The 18686-nt window shown below is 54.5% G+C and overlaps 2 protein-coding genes across 19 annotated transcripts in view; one reads left to right on the top strand and one right to left on the bottom strand.

The window, feature by feature from the left end:
- GSG1L (GSG1 like) overlaps positions 1-3671 on the top strand; it is a 275751-nt gene extending 272080 nt beyond the window's left edge. For all 4 annotated transcript variants that reach the window (XM_064295755.1, XM_064295754.1, XM_064295753.1 and 1 more), the window contains one exon: positions 2410-3671. In XM_064295755.1, coding sequence (XP_064151825.1) covers positions 2410-2507 — 98 coding nt within the window. In that variant the 3' untranslated portion in view covers positions 2508-3671. The remainder of the gene's footprint in view (positions 1-2409) is intronic.
- KATNIP (katanin interacting protein) overlaps positions 740-18686 on the bottom strand; it is a 212891-nt gene continuing 194944 nt past the window's right edge. For 3 of the 15 annotated variants that reach the window (XM_064295739.1, XM_064295740.1, XM_064295749.1), the window contains 4 exons: positions 18339-18440; positions 17274-17434; positions 17054-17142; positions 742-1535 (listed from right to left, as the gene is read on the bottom strand). In XM_064295739.1, coding sequence (XP_064151809.1) covers positions 1363-1535; positions 17054-17142; positions 17274-17434; positions 18339-18440 — 525 coding nt within the window. In that variant the 3' untranslated portion in view covers positions 742-1362. Of the gene's footprint in view, positions 1536-4985; positions 5613-11749; positions 14092-17053; positions 17143-17273; positions 17435-18338; positions 18441-18686 lie in introns of those variants that run through there. The other 12 variants (XM_064295743.1, XM_064295750.1, XM_064295747.1 and 9 more) reach the window with 8 other exon arrangements.

Below are 18686 nucleotides of genomic sequence, written 5' to 3'. Positions count from 1 at the left end.
CCAATCTGTAGCACAAGGTGATTTTTATGACTGCTGATTGGCCCAAGAATAAAGGAACTGGGAGACGGGGGAAGTGGGTGGGTTTCTGGTGGGCCGTGGGATGTCTCGAGTAGTGATGGTACTCCTCTGGTATGGTGAGGACAGGGCTCCCCCCACACTGTAAATGGCTCTGAGCCCCAAGTGCCTTCTGGGAGGTTGGAGGGGGGAAGAGAGCCCCAGTCCTCAGCAAGTTGGCTTTTGGATCCAAAAAACAAAAAGCCTGATTTAACTTAAGGATAGTGATGGTAGACTTTCTTTTTCCTTAAAAATACATGATTACTTTCTCTCTGTTCCAATAAACTCTCCAGGGTTCCGCCTGTTGGTGGCTGTAAAAGCAGCTACACTCACTTCTAAATACTTACTTAGAAAAACAATCAAACTCTTCTGTGCACCAAATATTTGCTTCCAGATTAAAACAAACAAACAAACAAAAAACCCAAGCACCTTTATTTTGGCAGCAAATGCTTCCAAAGAACATTTCAGTGACTGGGGCCAAAACAAATGTTTTTCTCCCGAGGCCAAATGATTCCAGAATGTTTGTAAAATGTTTCCCACCATCCCCTTCCCACTTTTAAAAAAATAGTAAAACTAGCAAAGCACCAACAATAAAAATAATAAAACTGGAAGAAAAAAAAAAAAAAGCCAAAGGAAACCCATACCCAGTACTGACATAACCACCTTCATCTTCTCTTGTTCTCTTCTAGCCTTGGGTATTAGGAGGGATCTCCCAACAGTCAGGGCTGCTTTGTGGGGAGAGGAAGAGCAATGAGCTCGCTGTCCCTGGAGGTGTGCAGGCAGGAGCTTGGATTCAGCAGGAATTCCCACCTCCAGGGGCTTTCTACAAATAGCCTGTGTACCCCTAGAGTGTGACAAGTGTGTCTGAGTATCCATTAGAGAGCAGAGTAGAAAAACAAGACAGCAGAGAGCACGCCTTTTTTTTTTTAATGCTGAAGTTTGGAACCAGAAAGAAATGAATCCAATCCAGATCCACCGTGGCTATGAATCCTAAGGCAAGCTACTTATCCTTGCAGAGCCTCAGTTTCCTCACCTGTAAAATGGGTAGTATGTGCCTCATACTGTTGTTGTAAGGATAGACTCTAGTAGGGTGTTTAGGGCTGTAAATACTCAGTAAATGTTCGTTTTCTGCCCCCTTCACCCCACCACTCCAGTCTTCTCCTTCCTTTGTGTTCCTCTTGCTCTCTGCACCTCTGAGCACCCACCATGGGTTCAGCCCTTGCTCTCTTGGGCTCACAGTCTAAAGGGGTGAAGCTGGCACATTGTGTGCTCAGGTGGGTGCTCCAGGAGGAGGGAGACCCCTAAGGGTCAGGGAAAGGATGTCAAGGGCGGCTTCCTATAGGAGGTGAAACTTGAACTGGGCCTTGAGGGCTTGATGGACAGAGGGTGAAGGCAGGGGCACAGCATGGAGATGGGAATGGTTCTGGCATGCTGGCAAGACCTTGAGGAGACTCTTGAAGGAAGGCAGGGGAGTGATCTTTCTGAGAATCAAGGAAAAGGCAAAAGAGTGAGTACATGAGATTAGGAGGACGTTTCCAGCCCTTCCTCTTGCCCAGGGCACCATTAGGAAGTAATGATGGGGAAGGGAAAATGGGAGCTGCTCCAGGTCAGCTCTGGGCAATCCATGGACATGCTCACTGTCCCAGGGGCCAAGTGAAGACTAGGAGTGGGAGAGTCACCTACACATGTTCTCCTTGTCACCCTCCCACAGCTCCTTGGACATGTGTGGGCACATGATGGAGTTCAGGCAGACCTTACTGGGTAGGTGGGTGGCTAGGTGGAACAATGGTTCCAGAATGGCTGGGACAGCTGGGTGAATGGGTAGGTGAAAGGGAAGGGTAGGTAGAAAGTGGGCAGGTGAATGGTTTAGTGCAGGCTGGGTGAATGTGTAGGCAGGTGGGTGTGTGGGGTTGATGGGTGGATGCAGGGTTAGAGCGATGAGCGGTTAAGTTGGTGAGTTAGAGGATGAATGAGAGGGTGGGCAGAAGGTTGGTCGGTTGGCTACTTGGTGAGTTAGTGGATATATAAGCAGATGAGTGGAGAGGTAGATAAACGGGTGTTTGGTAATAAGTAGATACATGCTTGGAAAGGTGGGTTATGGGTGTGTTAATTGGGTGCAGTGGTGGATGTACTGGTGTGTTAACAGGTGGGAGGTGGATGAGCGGGTGTTTGGGTTGGTAGTGGGAAGACTGTAAGTGGAATGGTGGATCCATTGGTGGGTTGGTAAGTGTATGGCAGTGAATATTGGTAGATGTATATGCCAGTGGGTGGATGTGTGAGATGGTGAGGCAATGGGTAGATGGATTGTGGGTGAAGCAGGGTGGCCTCAGCACTGACCGCCTTGTCTCTTGGCAGGACACCAGCCACACATGGGGGATTCCTGGCCCAGGAGTTCTGCACAGGAGGCACCAGAGCTGAACCGCCAGTGCTGGGTCCTTGGTCACTGGGTGTGACAGACACCCCAGCCTGGCTCCTGGACCTCAGGCCACCGCTGGCACCACTTACCTGCCATAAGACCACTAGTCAGGCGCCACTGGATATCTGGCCTGTGTGCCGTCAGCTCAGCCAGCCTTCATTGGAGATACGGGGCCTGTCCTTCCTGCGGCAGCCTGGGTCTCAGAGCTCTGGGGCAAGGGAGTGCACAGGGCTGCCCAGGGCAACTTTGGGACAGCAACCCCTAACTCTTGCCACCACCACATACAGAGCCCTGCTGGGTGCAGCTGGCACCAGGAATGACACGGACACCAGCCACTGAATGCCTGGATGCCCACAGACCAGCCAAGAAGTTCAGGAGGTGCCCGGAGGTGCCCAGAGGTACAGAGCCTTGAGGGGGGCAGAGGGCAAGACTTCCTGAAGGAGGGACAGCTGTGCTGGCACTGCAGGGGGAGAGTCACCAGCAGGCACACAGCAGGGGCTCAATAAATGCTTGTTGACCTGTTTTATAGCTGTGTGTGAAGGCCAGTTGCTCTTGGGGCTACTAGTTGCCCCACCTGCCAGCTCCTTGAGATAGCCCTAGGTTTGCTGAGCTAAGGGGCAGACACTGAGGGTGTGGCAGGCAGGAGCCTAGAGCCAAAGCCGGGCCTGGGGGCAGGTGCAGGATGGAGCCCAGCTGGCACGGGCTGCCTTGAATTCCAGAGGGCAGGGAGAGGAGAGCAGGAAATGTGGGTAGTCTGGAGATGGGCCCTCAAACTCAAGCCCTAAGCTGGGAAGTTTGAGAAGCCACATCTCTCCTGAGAGCTTAGCAATGCCCTGACCCCCATGGGGACCCTTTGCCCTGTGTCTGGGCCACCTTTAAATAAAATCCTAGGGCTTAGGTGCCTGGCGAAACAGTCCCTATCATAAAGATGAGGAATTTAGGGTTGCAGAAATGAAGTGGAGCCCTAAGAGATGAAGTAACTTGCCTAAGGCCACAGAGAGCTAGCAAATGACAGAGCTGGAGTTCGAACCAAGACTCCCAAGAAAGAGTTCAATGATTTCCCAAGAGAGATCGTATCTTCCCAGACAGATTTTTAGAGGTTTCCCTCAATCAAAGCACTTTCTTCTCCTTCACTCATCCATAAATCTATCATCCATCATCCACTCATCCATCTGTCATCCATCCATCCATCCATCATCATCCATCCACCCACCCACCCACCCACCCACCCACCCACCCATCCATCCACCCATCCATCCATCCATCCATCCATCCATCCATCCATCCATCCATCCATCCATCCATCCATCCATCCGTCACCCTTCCTTGTGTCAGACATCCATCAGTCATCCTTCCATTCATCACTCGTTCTTATTATTCAACCATCATCCGGGTATTCATCTATCTACCCGTTTAATGATTGTGCTCGTACTACGTGCTCCTACTGTGGTAGGCACTTGAGATAGAATTCTGAACTATCCAGAGGGGGAGTCTGTCTTCACAGAGCTCACAGACGAGCAGGGCAGACCACTAGACAGACACTTCTAGTGCAGCATGGGAAGTGGTGTGGTACACGGCTCTGGGAACAGACTGCTTGAGTTCAGATTCCAGCTCCTCTACTTGTGACTCTGGGCAAGTTACTTGACCTCTCTGTGCCTCAGTTTCCTCATCCATTAAATGGGGCTAATCATTATAAAAAAATCATTATACCTACCTCCTAAAGTTGTGCTGAGAATTAAATGATCGAATATATGCAAAGCATTTAGAAGAGCCTGGTACACGGTCAGTGCTTTGTGGGTGTTTGCTGTTGTGATGAGGAGCGGAAGTCGGGGCTGCAGGAGCCCAAAAGAAGCATCAGCAAAGGTTAGGGTAGGGGGGCTAGGGGAGGCTTCTTTGGGAAATGACACTTAAGCTGAGACATGGAGGTTGTCTAGGTGTCACACAGGCAAGGGTGTAGAGGGGGAAAGAAGTTCAGGACATTATAGGAGCTTTAAAATAGTCCGGATGGCAGGTATGGGGAGAAGGAAGGGTGGGGCAGGGGGTGGGAGGTGAGGAATAAGGCTGCAGAGGGCGGTGGAGTTGCTGGGAAGGGACTCGGAAGCCTCTTTGGGAAACTTAGACTTTATCCAGGGGCAGCAGCAGCAGATGCATGTCAGCAGAGCAGGGGTGTGGCCAGGTTGGCCACTTAGGCAGATCACTGCAGTGGCTGGCAGAGTGTACATGTAGGGAGGCAGCACCCCCTTCTCCATCCTTACTGTACCCCAAGTGAGAGAAAAGAGTGGCCTGGCTAGGAAAGGGGCCCAGGGAATGGAACCATGCGGGCAGGTTCAGGAGTGAGTGAGGAGGGACTGACTGGTGTGGAGGAGAGGCAGGTGGGCTCTCAGGCTAGGGGCTGGGCAGCTGGGCAGGGGGAAGATGGAGACGGCCCATGTCTGGAGTCTCAGGTGCCTGGGGGGCTTCCAGGTGAAGGTGTGTGCCCATCCATTCATTCATTCATGCATGCATGCATTGATTAATCGAGTATATGATTCCTCAATTCATTTTTTATTCATTCAGTAAATACTGAGAACCTCCTGTGTGGAGGAGGAAGTGGGTCTGGAAGAGAGAATGGGGCCAAGTGACAAAGGCCTTGAATGCCAGGACAAGGAGTTTGGCTTTGGCCTCTGGGAGAAAGGGAACCATAGCAGATACGGGGCTGGAGAGGGACAGGGTCAGACTGGAATCTGGCCCTGGGCGCCAGGCATCTTGGGAGCTTTTTCTTCTTACTGGGGTCTTTCTGAAGTTGGTGTGTGGAGGTCCAGGAGATGGTTTCAGTTGGCACCCGGGCAAAAATTTAATCTATTTTAATAGTTGTGTTTATGTAAACGTGTATTAGAAAAAAATGTATAATGGGCACATCAGTGCCAGGATCTCACAGACGTTATTGCTTAGGATGAAATGAAAATAGGCATTGAAATAAAGAGAGTCGGCTTAAAGGAAAACATTAAATAAATAATTGTGCAAGTAGAATGTGATGATGGTATGTGATGCTCAAGAAAGTGTCATTTTCACCCTGCCCACGGGATCACTCCAGCTTCAAGTTCCCCTGTTCCCACCTGGTAGGCAGGGGCTGAGAACCAGGCGTCTCCCAATCCCATGGAGCCTGCAGCAAAAAGGCTGCTGGTTAGATACCAGAAAGCACTTCCGGGGGCCGGGTGAGTATCCTAACAGGGTGACCGAGAGTGATTATGACGGCTGTCTTCAGGCAGGGAGCAAACTGCACTGTCTGCCTGAGTTTGGGAGGAGGGAGTCCTCACCTGTAGATGACATTGCCTGGTGGGGAGGCAGGGGGATGCCGGCTGAGGCCACCGGGCCCTGGGTAGGCAAGGAGGGGGCCCCATCTGCCACTTGGCCAAAACAGCTTTCTTGGCTCACTAGCCCCCGTGTTGACTGGCCATCTTCTGCTCACTTGCAGACGTGGCTGCAAGTCTCGACACCTGTCCATTGACTGGCCAGACCCACAGTCAATCAGCATCTTTGTTCTGCCTTGGGCACCCCATCCAGCATCCCTGTCTCCGTGAGTCCTGAGCTTGTGGGTACATGCCATCTTTACCAAGAACACCAGAGGCTTACCTGACCCCTAAGTACAGAGCCTGTCCACACATACACGCTGACATTGTACATGTATGAGTTAGCACTTTATGCATACATATGTGCTCACCTGGATACACTGTGCACTCACCCATGCCTGGCCCTGGACATGCATGTATTTACTCCACATGCTCAGGTTAGCCTCACAGCACACGTGAGCCTCCTTGTACACACGTGGCCCTGGACGTGTGCATGCATGCTCGCTTTATATGCCTGTGTGCTGGCCTTGCACACACATACCACGCAGGCGTGGATGCTGAGCAAAAGTCCCCACAGCACATGTCCCAGCCCTGGACACTCATCTGTGTTTGCATAAGCTCTGTACACTGATGTGGGTTGTGCCCTCGTTGGCCCACGTCACTCCCTCTGTCTCCATGTCCAGAAGACCCTTGGGGCCAGAGTCCTTGGCTGGCGGGTAGGCCCAGACCTCAGTAAGTAACTGGGTGACGTCCCTCCATGGTGTTGGCTGTGATGAGCACTCATCCTGCGGCCCCCACCAGAGCCAGCCCATCCCGGCCACACACTCGTCTCCCTCTGGTAATGGAAATGTCAACTTGATTCATGGGCATTCGTCTGCGGCAGCCAGGCCTGAGGACAAGCTGTGCTGGGGGAGCCTCATCTCCTGGGAAGGGTGACTGTTGCCAGGGGGCCGACCTCTCTTGCTTAGGAGGAAATAAAGACGGAGGAAAGTACCTGGGGCCATGGAGTCAGACAGGCCTGGGTTCAAATCCTGACACTACCACATGCCTGCTGTGGGCCTCATTCACCCAAGAAGTATTTTCTGAGGGACTTACATGTGCTGGGGACTGAGCTATGCTCTGGAGCTGCCTCGGTGATCAAGAAAGACACTGTTTTTGCCCTCACGCAGTGTACACTCCAGTAGAGGAGAGATTACTTCAAACTATGAGAAGTGCTATGTAGGTGAACCAAGGAAGGACCTGATTTAGACCAGAGGGGTCAAAGAGGGCTGTGCAGAGGAAGGGACCTCGCAGCCGGAACTGGAGGATGAGGAAACGGCCAGGTAAAACATGGGCAGAGGGAACAGCATGTGCAAAGGTCCCGTGGTTGTATGTGGCAGTGAGAAACAGGATGGAGTGCATGGATCTCAGGGGGCCTGGGGTCTGCCGCCTTAGGGGTCATGGACTTTATCTTGATAGGAGCCATTGACAGGAAGGTTTTCAGAGGCAGACATGACTGTATCTGCATTTGGGAAAGTTCTTTCTGGCTGTGTGTGGGGAAGGCCTGGGAGATGGGGGTGGAGAGGGAAGAAGGGGGGTCTTGGCAGGGAGAAGAGGGGTCTTGGTGGAAAATGGTGGTGGCTGAGGCCACAGTAGCCCTGGGGATGGAGAGAAGGGGACAGCTGAGCAGTGGAGCCAGTGGAGTTGGAGGCGGGTGGCGAGGGGAGCACGGGATGCCCCAGCTGGGCTGCCCTTTCTCCTGTTTGGGCTCCTGCATGGGGCTTTGATGACGTGCAGGCAGGGAGACTGGAGGCCATATGGCACCTTGGCGGAAATCAGGAAGAGGTGCCCCCTCTGTGGGTGAATTAAAACCAAAGAAGATGCAGCTGGAGCCCAGTTCCCCTTGCCCCTTCCTGGGGGGCTTGGGGCAGCATACAAATGGCACCACTGTACAGCTGCCCTGCCTGCGGGGCCTGGGCTGTCTGCGGGATTGAGGACCGACTGGGCCCTGCTGATGGATCATCAGTCATCAGGAGGAACCAATCTCCTCAGTGAGGGGATTTACTGCATGGACCTCTTCTACCCTGCCCCTGCTTCCCGTAACTGCTTCCTGGGCCTCATTTCATCCTGGGCCTCATTTCAGTTCTGGGGGAGGCCGGGGGCAGGGCTGATGGCAAGAAGCGTGGGAGTGGGCAGCTGCCAGGACTTGGGGGGGGCATGGGGGTAAGCGGGGGGGAGAGGGGACACCAGAGAGTGAGGGGCCTGGGGCTCTGGGGGAGCAGCAAGGGGCTTTATGTACAGCTTGTGGCGTGAGGCTAAGCTGATGAGTTGGCACACACCCCCGAAGCCTGTGACCCATGTGTGTCTCCCCATCCCTCTGGCCCTCCCCCACAACTACCAGGGGGTGTGTTCTGAGGAGCACAGGTAGAGTGGGTTAGAGAGGAGGCAAGGGATGGACCAGACGGGAGACCAACTGAGGCAGGGGACAGCAGTAAATCATCAGAGCAGGGGCGAGAGCTGATAGGAGTGGGGCCAGACATGGACCCTGTGGCTCAGCAGAGGGTTGGTTGCTCTGAGGGCAGGCGGGCTCATCATGGACTAATCAGCAGAGGCTGGGCAGGTGTCCTGAGATCCTAGAGGGGCTGGAGGGAGCTGGTGTGATACTGTTCAGGTGAAGGGCCTGGAGCTGGAGCCAAACCTCCACCCCAAAGCCCCAGATTCAAATCTCTTGCTACCAAAGCTTTTGTTTATGCAGCTGTAAAGAGGGTCATCGTAAAACTTCCCGAGTGGTCTCCCCTCAGGGGCTGCTCTAAGGGCAGAGCTCACTGCCCCCTCCCCCCGCCCCCGCCCCCGCCCCCGCCCCCGCCCCCGCCCCCGCCCCCAGCAGGCCCTGCTGTCGGCTGCCCTGGCTTCCGGGTAAGGAAGCAGAGTACTGTGATGTCAAGTCACTCGCCCAGCCACACAGCTGGGAACCCAGGCCACTGCCCCTCTCCTCCAGTATGCGGGGGTGGGGGGGTACCTGCACCTTCAGGGACAAAACCCATAAAGCACAAGGCGGGACCTTCATATGTGCTGGCTGTTATTTTTGTTGTTATTACAGAATAAGGTTGCCAAATGCTGTCCCTCCTGCCAGGGCTGTAGGGGGAGAAGTTTCCCAGAAGGAAACTAGAAATTGACGGCTCCAGAATGTAGACAGGGGACGTAGCTACACAACACATGGAGATTCAGGGACGTGTCCACACAGGAGACACCCCCACGGGCACATGGGAACCCAGGAGGACTTGCTGGATGGAGTCTGGCCCCTTCTTGTCTCCACAGTCCCCTCCTGCTTCCTTTTCCCTCCTCATCGCTCTGTTGGCTGACTGGATGTCAGAGGCTTGTATCCCAGGGCCTGGGAGAGCTGTCTTCGTACCCAGGCAGCAGTGGCCTGGTTCTGAGGGGTCCCACAGGTCACCACACCCATCCTGCTCCTCTGCACTTGTTACCTGTCTCTATCTCCGGGGCTGCAAACTCAGATGCCCGTGGGACTGTGAAGGTAAAGTAAGTGAGGGACGCAGGCTTAGTGGGAGACAAAAGGGAATGCTGAGGACTGTGGCAATCTGGAGAGCACCTGCCCAGGCTCTGGGTGACATTCAGGAATGTGCAACCAGAGTGGCCAAATCTTCCCCATTTTTCCAGAGAAGGAAGCAATCTGAATTTTAATGTGAAATCTGATATTTAAACTAAAGCAACTAATTTTTAAAATTTAAAATTGTCTAGACCAACACAGCCAGCCTAACCTGAGTAGACTGAGCCACCTGACTGTGATCTGCTATTTCCCCCAGAGGCCAGGCAGGGGCTGGGGCCTCAAACGGGGCTGGAGGTGAGGCCTGAGGATGGACCAGAGCATCTCAGCAAATGTCCTTGGGGTGGGGCAGGCTCTGGGGACCCTCTGAGGTAGTGGTGCCTATGCTGGAGCAAACCAGCCAACCTTGAATAAAGGGAAGCCATCCCTCCCATGCTGGATAAAGAGGGAAGAGCCCTGGGGTCTGGGGGGAGATCCTCCGGGAGCCCGCCCCTGCTCTTCCTTAGCCTTCTTGTCAGCTGTGACAAGGGTTCATTTCTAGTAATCCGTGCCTGGGTGCCGACCAGCCCCCAGACCCCTGGCAGCTGCAGCCTTGGGCGATTTACACCCCAGTGTGCAAAACCCTGGTGGCGCAGTGGTGAAGAGCCTGGCTGCTAACCATAAAGGTCAGCAGTTCGAATCCACCAGCTGCTCCTTCGAAACCCTATTAAAAAACTCATTGTCATTGAGTGGATTCCAACTCATAGCAACCCTATACAAACCCTATGGGACAGTTCTACTCCGTCCTATAGGATCACTGTGAGTCGGAATCCATTCAACGGCAGTGGGTTTGGTTTTTTTGTATGTGTGCCCTCTGGGGGATGGTGGAGTGCAGAAACGGAAGCAGAAGGTGGAGAGGGGAATGCCACTGTTCACCCCAGGATGCAGAAGGGCCACCTGCCTTTCTGCCCATAGCAGGACAGATGGGTGGGGGTTCAGGGGTCATCTATGACTCCCTCCCTCCTTTTCTCTTCCAGGAGAGGGAAGGGGAGTACCAAGGGACCAGCCCTAGCTGGTAGTTGGGGACTGTAGCCAGGGCGGGCAGGAAGGGAGAGGGTAGCCTCAGAGCCTGGGTTGGGGGGTGGCGTTGGTATTCACTGCTGAGGCTGGTTGTTGTTGTTAGAAGCTGTCAGGTCAGTACCTACACTTGGGGAACTCATGTACAACAGAACAAAACACGGCCCGGTCCCACGTCATCCTCACAATCGTTATGCTCGAGCCTTTGTTGCAGCCACTGTGTCAATTTATCTCGTTGAGGGTCTTCCTCTTTTTCGCTGACCCTCTACCAAGCATGATGTCCTTTTCCAGGGACTGGTCCCTCCTGATAATATGTCCAAAGTATGTGAGATGAAATCTCACCACCCTTGCTTCTAAGGAGCATTCTGGCTGTACTTCCAAGACAGATTTGTTTGTTCTTCTGGCTGAAGCTGGCGGGGGTGGGGAACTGGGGTGGAGGGTTGGTTATGGCCAGACTTGCAAACTGGCCAAAGCCTGCATGCAGATAGATTTTATTTGGTGGCGCAGTGGTTAAGCACTTGGCTGCTAAGTGAAAGGTCGGTGGTTCAAACCCAGCAGCTGCTCTGTGGGAGAAACATGTGGCAGTCGACTTCCGTAAGACTACAGCCTTGGAAGCCCTACGGGAGCAGTTCTATTCTGTCCTATAGGGTTGCTATGAGCTGGAGTCGACTTGATGGTGATGGGTTTGGTTGAGCCAACAGTTAAAAGTTAGATTTCACATTAGAAAACAGATCTCCTAGCTTCTGTCTTCTGTGAAAAATCTTGCAGACCTGGCATCTTAGGGCCACTGGAGCTGAGCTGCAGCTGTCCCCTTAGATGGGGCCTGTGCTGCCCCGCTGGCTCCAGTTCTCCAAGGCCAGCTTTACTCGCTGACATTACTTGCCCGGTCCCTGTGAGCACTAAGCTTAGGGCTCCTGAATAATGGGAGCCCAGGCCCAAGGCTCTGGCTGGTGGCTGGAAAGGCTTATCAAGGTCAAGACATCAGGACACCCACCTGCCTCCGTGACACCAGCTGCAAAGCTGGAAGGGCTTACCTGCCCATGAGGGCTCCAGGCTGCAGGGGCTAGGGGGATGGCTCCGCATTACCAGAGCAGGGGGTGGGGGCATAGAGCAGGGTCCTCTTGTCTTGTGGGAACTCAGGGTAGCAGGCAGCCCAGAGGCTATTTCCTGAATACCAGGCTGGGCCTCTCTGGGTGGGCACCTGGCTCCCTGCCCTTCTCACTGCACAACTGGAGGGTGGGGGTTTTCAAAAGGGCCTTCTGATCGAGCCAGAATGCTAAGGCTTGGCTTACACCTGAGCTGCAGCTCACCTCCCCCCTACCCCCTGCCCCACCCCCAGGGGCTGCTTTGTCCAGAAGCCAAGAGATGCCAATGAGCACCTTGGAGGACAAAGGGACGTGGGGAACAGGCATCTGGGAAACTCCAGGGCCAAAGCCCATAGGGTTGTGTCCTCCCCGGGCTCTCCCAGGATTTATGCCTTGACTAAAACTTTCCAGAGCTGTGTGATTTTAGGCAAGTTCCTCAACCTCCCTGTGCCTCAGCTCCCTTATCTGTAAAATGTGGAAAATAATAGTGCCTACCTCATATGGTTGTTAAGTGGATTCAGTGGGTCAGTGCTTGAAACAGCGCCAGGCGCGTCACGACCTCTCCCTGAGGACTGGCTATTATTATCTGTCTGACGCAGCACGACAACTCGCCAAGGAGGCAGGTCTAGTCATAACCCCATTTGCAGAGGGGAAAGGAGGGATCAGAGCGGGCTTGCCCGGGCCCCTCAGCAAGCAGCAAGTGATCTCTGATTCAGTTTTTGCAGGCAGCAAGGGCTCCCTCCCTTCTGACCCCAAATCTAGTGCAGCAGACTGTATTCTTAATAACATCTTTTATTGATTTTGCAAGAGAAAAAAATAGAAATTTATTTTAGAGTGAATGCCTGTACAACCTCTTTTCCCTCCTAAATTGCATGGTACATACAATTATTATAAACATCAGCTCAGATTCTGGGAGCGAGTGTGTGTAGTATTTGTGCAATCTCCCTGACAAATCTGACCCTACTGATGCCTTGGGCAGGAATGGAAAGCTGGATTCTTTTAAAGCAACAGCACTGGCTTTGGTCACTAAGAGCTGGCTTGATCGGCAGAGACTTCCCTGGGAAGTGGTCCAGGAGATGCCCGCCACATCTGGGAGGTGAGCAGAGAAGCTGGGGGCCTGGAAGCCATGGGAATGATGGATCTGCTCCGGAGAAACAATTCCTTATCTTTGCATCAGCCCCAAGCTCCAAATGAAAAGCGCATTTGCATAGTTGCTCCCGCCCAAGCTGCAAAGCTCATAAAGTATTTGCTCGGGCTCTCAGTTGCATAGGAACGTACTTAAGAGTACAGTATCGCGGCGGGCTGGGCTGGGTGCCAGGAAAACAACGGATTAATATTTGGAACGAGAAATTACCCACCACTGGGAAACCAATTAGGTCCCCGATCCAAGCTTGTTACATAGATGGAAATAGATGCATTCTGGGCTCCTTGCGGCTGTGGGTGCAAGGCACATTTCCAACTTGCTGGGAAGGGGCTGGAAGAGGGAGGAGTCGGGCACCGGGGCCGAGGCAGAAAGCAAGCCCGAAAGCCTGAGAGCAGATCCTGAGCAAGATGGCAAGGGCACGGAGTAAGGGAACAAGGAGGTGTGCCTCTTTGGCCCGGGGTGAGGTTCTGGTGCGGCCACAGTCCACTTCCTCTGCCTCACCCTGTGCCCAGGTCTGTGCATCTGGTGGATTCTGCCACCCTCTGGGCTGTGAAGCTGCTTGCCCACCTGCCCGCCATGCTTTCTGGGCCTGCAGCACTGTAGAAATGCCCTTGGCATGTCAGAGGGACCTAGTGGGCACAGCTCACTCCTTTCCTCAGCGGGACACAGCCCTGGGCCAGCCCTTGTCAGTTCTGACCAGAGGACAGTGACCTACACACCCAGCTCCCTGAGGGGCCCGTCTTTCTTGACTGGGCCTGGGCAGGGCCCAGAATGAGTGAGGGGGTTGTGGCAGTCCTGACCAGAAATTCGAGGGCCAGGAAACAATCCCACCTTCACAGCCAGCTGTGTTGGCCGCCTAACGAGGCAGAGATGTGCAGACAGTGTGTGTGGGGCCTGGGGCAGGGCCTCCCCCAACGCTCCTCACACAATGCTGGTATTGATTGGTTTTTCAGATTAAGCCATGAGCTGGGCCCCAAGCAGGCTTGATGGGAGGTCTCCCCGTCCACCTCACTGTCCTGGTCCAAGTCAGGGCCAGTCCAGGTATCACAGGGCAGACCTGAGAGGACATGGGCCCTGATTTGCTGGGTTTGGTAGGAGAGGTACCAAGGGAAGTGCCCCTGGGCTCCTGCCACTGGCCTCAGAACTGCAGGGGAAGCCCAAAGGCCACATCAAGGCCTGCAGCGGCAGCCTGCTTCCTCCTGCCTGTAACGCCTATATCTCCCAGGCTTCCCATTCCCCAAGTTCCTTTTCCCTGCGGTGGTTCTCTTCCAGCCCCAGGGTCCGGGCTGGCCCACACTGAGGACTGTGGACAGGGGACACTGGTTGTGGGAAGCCAGGGGCAGAGCCCTGGCGGGAGGTGGGGACCCGCTCTCTGCTGGCTGGCGGCTGCTCTCCCTGGGTCAATCAGCACCGCCACCGTCTTGCCGGCTCCTTCTCGCTTATGCAGGTTTTGGGGCGTAAGGCTGTCGAGGCAGAGCACAGAAGGACCAGAGTCACTGAACCTCAAATCCTTGAGGGACGCCCATGCCCGCAGAGTGAATCCAAACTGCTTGGGTTGCCATTCGAGGCCTGTAGGGTCTGGTGACTGCCTGCATCTCCCAGGAACCTCTGAGTTCAGGGCTCCTGGCACCCTGGCCCCTGCCTAGGGTTTGCGTGGCCCTGCCACACCTCTGGGCCTTTGCCCTGCTGTTCCTGCTGCCTGGCAAACTCCTCACAACCTTCAGGAATATCTCAAATGCTACCTCCTCTGGGAAGCCTCGCCCTCTGCTGGCTTCCCACAGGCCTCGATGCAGGTCTGCCTCCCCTACCTGCTCCTCAGCCGCCAGCCTGGATGGTGCGGTCAGTGCTGTTCTCCAGGGCCTAGAGCTGAGCCTGGTACATCCTATGAACTTGTGTGAGTAAGGGAGTCTGGGAAGCCTGACCACCTTACAGCTCAACAGTCAGCCTGCAGGAGGGGTCCGGCATCTAGGGTGAAGGGAGGCTGCCTAGGGAACTGGGTGGGGTGGGTCCAGGGTCAGGTGCCTTCGCTAGAGCTGAGCCTGGCTCATGATGGGGACGTTTTGGAGGCCCCAGGTGGCTGCTTCGAGAGTGGCTGCCCAGTCTCCAGGCAGAGCTAGCGAGCCCCTCTCTCAGGATATCTCAGCCTCTGAGACAATGTGGGGTGAGGGTAGTAGGAGTGGGAACCTAGGGACCCTCCCTACCTGGGACCCTCGCTCCCTCCTGGGGTCAGCAAGTGGATTCCGCAGTGCTGAGGACAGAGCTGCGAAGCTGAGGCAGATGCCACCTCGCAAGCGGCAAAGCCCCTCACCCTGGTATCCCATTTGGGGCTCGCAAGCTGCTGTGATGGGGCATGGCAGGAAAGATCAGCTCCTCTTACAGGGGGAAACTGAGGCTCGAGAAGAGAGGGGTTTCTCTAAGCTCTGACAGCTAACAAAGTAGGTGGCTGGGATTTGAACTCAGGTCTGCCTGCCCAAGTCAAATGCTCTAAAAATACATCTAAACGCTGAGCCTAGATCTCGTTTTACTGTCACAACAAACCTACAGGATATTACCAGCTGCCTTTTAGAGACAAGGGCACTGAGGCCCAAGGAGGCTGGAGCTTGCCCAGGTCACACACACATGGGCAGCAGAGCTGGGGCTCAGACCCCATTGTACGTGACATTCCACGCCCTGCCTCAACCCCTTGCTCTCTGGCCTAGTCTGTTCAAAGACATCCTTGCTCTTGGAGCACAGTGCCAGGGAGGCTATGGGAAGGAGGCAGGGTGACCAAAGAGGGCAGGCTGGCAGTGGTCAGCCTCAGGCTCCCCCCCATACCCAGTGCCCACCAAGTCCTGCCCACTCCACCTTCTCATGGTCTCCTTCTGCCAGCAGCGGCTCCACCATCAGCTCCCCAAAGCCCTTCCCTGCTCCTGACCCCCCACCCCCAGGCTGGATGGCCTGCTCTGAAAGGCCTTCACGACCATGGCGCTCCCCTGCTCACAATTCCCAGCCCCCTCCAGGTGAGGCCTGGCTCCTGGCCAGGCAGTCCCTGTGCTGGCACCGCCCACCACTCACTGTGCCACAGCAGCATAAGCTGCCTCCAGTTCCTCCATGTACTGGTCCAAGTCCTGGGCCTCCTGCAGCTTCCCCAGCCTTTCCTGCCTCCCAAACTCCCCATCCTTCAGATTAAACTCATTCGGCCCCTTCCCCACACCTCTCACTTTCACGGCTCCCTCCTGGGTCCTCACACTGCCCCTTTCCCTGGCTGGCTGAGGCTGGCTGAGCAGGCCCGGCAGATGCTTGATCGAAGACATCTGCAAGAGTGGGTACGCCTCAGTGGCAAAAACGGAGCCAGCCACATTCCCCAGACTTGTCAAGGCAGAAAACTATAGATATTTTGGATCAAGATCAAAGGGTTGCCTAAAGGTAATCAGACACTTCAACTAAGGAGACGGTTCCTTGTCTGAAGAAGTGCTATAGCGTACGTGATTAAACAGGGATTCTTGAGTCAGACTGTCCCTTCTAGTTCTAGCAGTGTGACCCTGGATGAGTTACTTAACCTCTCTGTGCCCCTGTTTCCTCATCTATCAAATGGAGACAACGACAACAGTCCCTACCTCACTGGGCTGTTGTGAGGATTAACTTAGCTAGTATTTTAAGGCATTTGGAACACTGCCTCACACTATTGAGAAGTTCGCTGTTACTACGCAAGATTATCTTTTAAAAACTCTACACTGGAGCATGCCACATCTCCACAAAGCTCCTCAGTGGCTCCCTTTGCACCCTTAGCATGGCCAGCATTGTCTGACCCCACCTGTCTCTCCCAGTTCATCTCCTGCCCTCCATCCCTCTGGGCCCCAGTCACACTGGCCCCCTCTGTGTGCCTTAAATATCCTGAGATCATACGTGCCTCGGGGCCTTTGCATTGGCTGTTCCTTTGGCCTGGGTATATTCTTCCCTGCCCTGGTGCCTGGCTCCTTCTCATCTTTTAGGTCTTGGCTCAAATGCCACCTCCCCATCCCCCAGGCCCCTTTAGGTAAAGTTCCCGTTCCCATGCCTCCCACCCCATCCACTTTCTATCCCAGCCATTTTTCCCCAGGGCTCCTCACAGGAGCTGAAATCTTCCCATTTGTTTGCTTACTTGGCTCCTGCTTGTTTCCCCACGGAACACAGACGCCAGGAGGGCTGGGCCCTCGACTGCCCTTTCCCCACCTGTACCCATAACACCTGGCACAGGGGACACCATACCATGTTATAAGGGGCCTGCCAGGAGAAGGTAACAGTCTGCACTGAGGTTCTCCACCATCAGTCCCTCCCCAGCCCCCTAGCAGGCTTCTGGGGGGAGAAGAGTGACCTGAGGGTGGGCAGGAGAGAGCGGGGGTGGGAAGGCTGTCATTGCATTCTGTTTGGTCCCAATTCCCCAGGCGGGGGAGACAGGAAACTGACCTGGGTCAACGGCACTCTGCTTCCGCTTAGAGTTGGTAACAATCTGGCTCTCATTCATCATCTGGACGTCCTGATCCTCCACCTGGCTACTGCGGGAGGGAGAAGACCGGAGATGGCTCAGTCTGCAGGCTGTGTACATGTCCTGGCCATTTGTCCTCACCAGAGGCAGGGCCACAGCTGGCCTGGCTGGTGGGAGGGCATGTGCTGGGCGGGGACGCACCTGATAGTCGTGTGCTTCTCCTGGTGGCAGATCTCCGTGTCCTCGGTGAAGAGGATAGTGTGGTAGGGCACTGTGGGCTCGCATGTGGGCAGGATGCCCCCCACCAGGTGGCTCACCATGGCCAGGATCCCATTGTACACCAGCAAGTCATCCACCAGGAGCTGGACAGACAGACACAGAGGAGGGCTGGGTGGCAACCAGCTGGCAGTGCAGTGGGGTGGAGCAAGGGCCTCCTAAGCATGGCACGTGGCCACCCTGGGTGTGCGGGTGACCATTTTGATATGAACAGTTACGTGTTTCAGTGGGGACTAGCAAAGAACATTTAACTAACACTTCAAATCCCTGGTTTCATAGTGACCATGGCTTAGCACAAGGTAAGTAAAATAAGTGAGTCAGTTAAGCAAACAGTAACTAATTGATGGTACAGGTGTAAGCTGTGTGGGCGGCAAAACTTAATGGTGGTACCTGAACGCCTGGGGCTTGGGAAACAGGAATCCAGGGGGAAAAACTCTGGCCAGGTAGCTGGACAGCCCTGGGTTCAAATTCTCCTTCCCACGTTTGACCTTGGGCAAAGTGCTGCACTGCCCAGAGCCTGGCACCCTCTTCTGGAGGTGGTGTCAGCCCCAAGGCTTACTGTGTGCCAGGCCTGCACTAGTAACTCAGATCTCCACAACCATCTGACGAGGATGCTGAGGCTCAGTGGGGTTAAACACCGCTAGCCTGCGAGGCAGAGCAAGGAGGCCTCAGCTCTGGGGTCCCTGCCTTCCCCAGCCAAGTCATTTCCCAGCATGAAGAGCTCCCAACCCAGTGTGATTCAAGCAGAAGAGAGAAATAAGAAAGAAAGGCAAAGTCCCTTTCTATGTGTTCAGTCTGATGGTTCAAATCGATCCGGGGAGGTTTCGAATTCGAGACTAGATGGGGAATTTCTCTGCGTCTGAGTACCAGGCGTTTGTGTCTGAGGTTGAAAAGAGAGAAGTAAATCACACTGCGACAAATGATAATTGCTGGTGGCCTAATTACCAACGAGCATAATTATCTCAAAAAACCCAGCTAATAAGTACTTACGCCAAACTCCTTCACCCCTCGGTGGGGTGTTTTTGAGTAATTCCACAGCTTGATCATTGACACGGTGGTAGGCAGATCGAAAATCACATAAACCCGGTTCACCTGTCAGAGAGAACAACTAATTAAAACAGGCGTGTTTGGAAACAAGGGCGCTCGCCTGAGCCAGGGTGCTGGGTATGGGCAGGGGACAAGCCAGGTGGGCAGCCCTGGCACTGCCTGCCCACGCCCGCCAGCCTGGGCTGCTCTGGTCCACAGGGTGTGGCAGGCAGGCACCTTTCATCTCCTAAAAGCACATCTTGAGTCAGGTCACATGTGGCTGCATTTCCAGCAAACTGCTGAGCTGGCTCT

Source organism: Loxodonta africana, chromosome 12 (genome assembly GCF_030014295.1).
Source record: "Loxodonta africana isolate mLoxAfr1 chromosome 12, mLoxAfr1.hap2, whole genome shotgun sequence".
Taxonomy (NCBI): Eukaryota; Metazoa; Chordata; class Mammalia; order Proboscidea; family Elephantidae; genus Loxodonta; species Loxodonta africana.
This window is presented reverse-complemented; position numbering and strand designations above follow the sequence as displayed.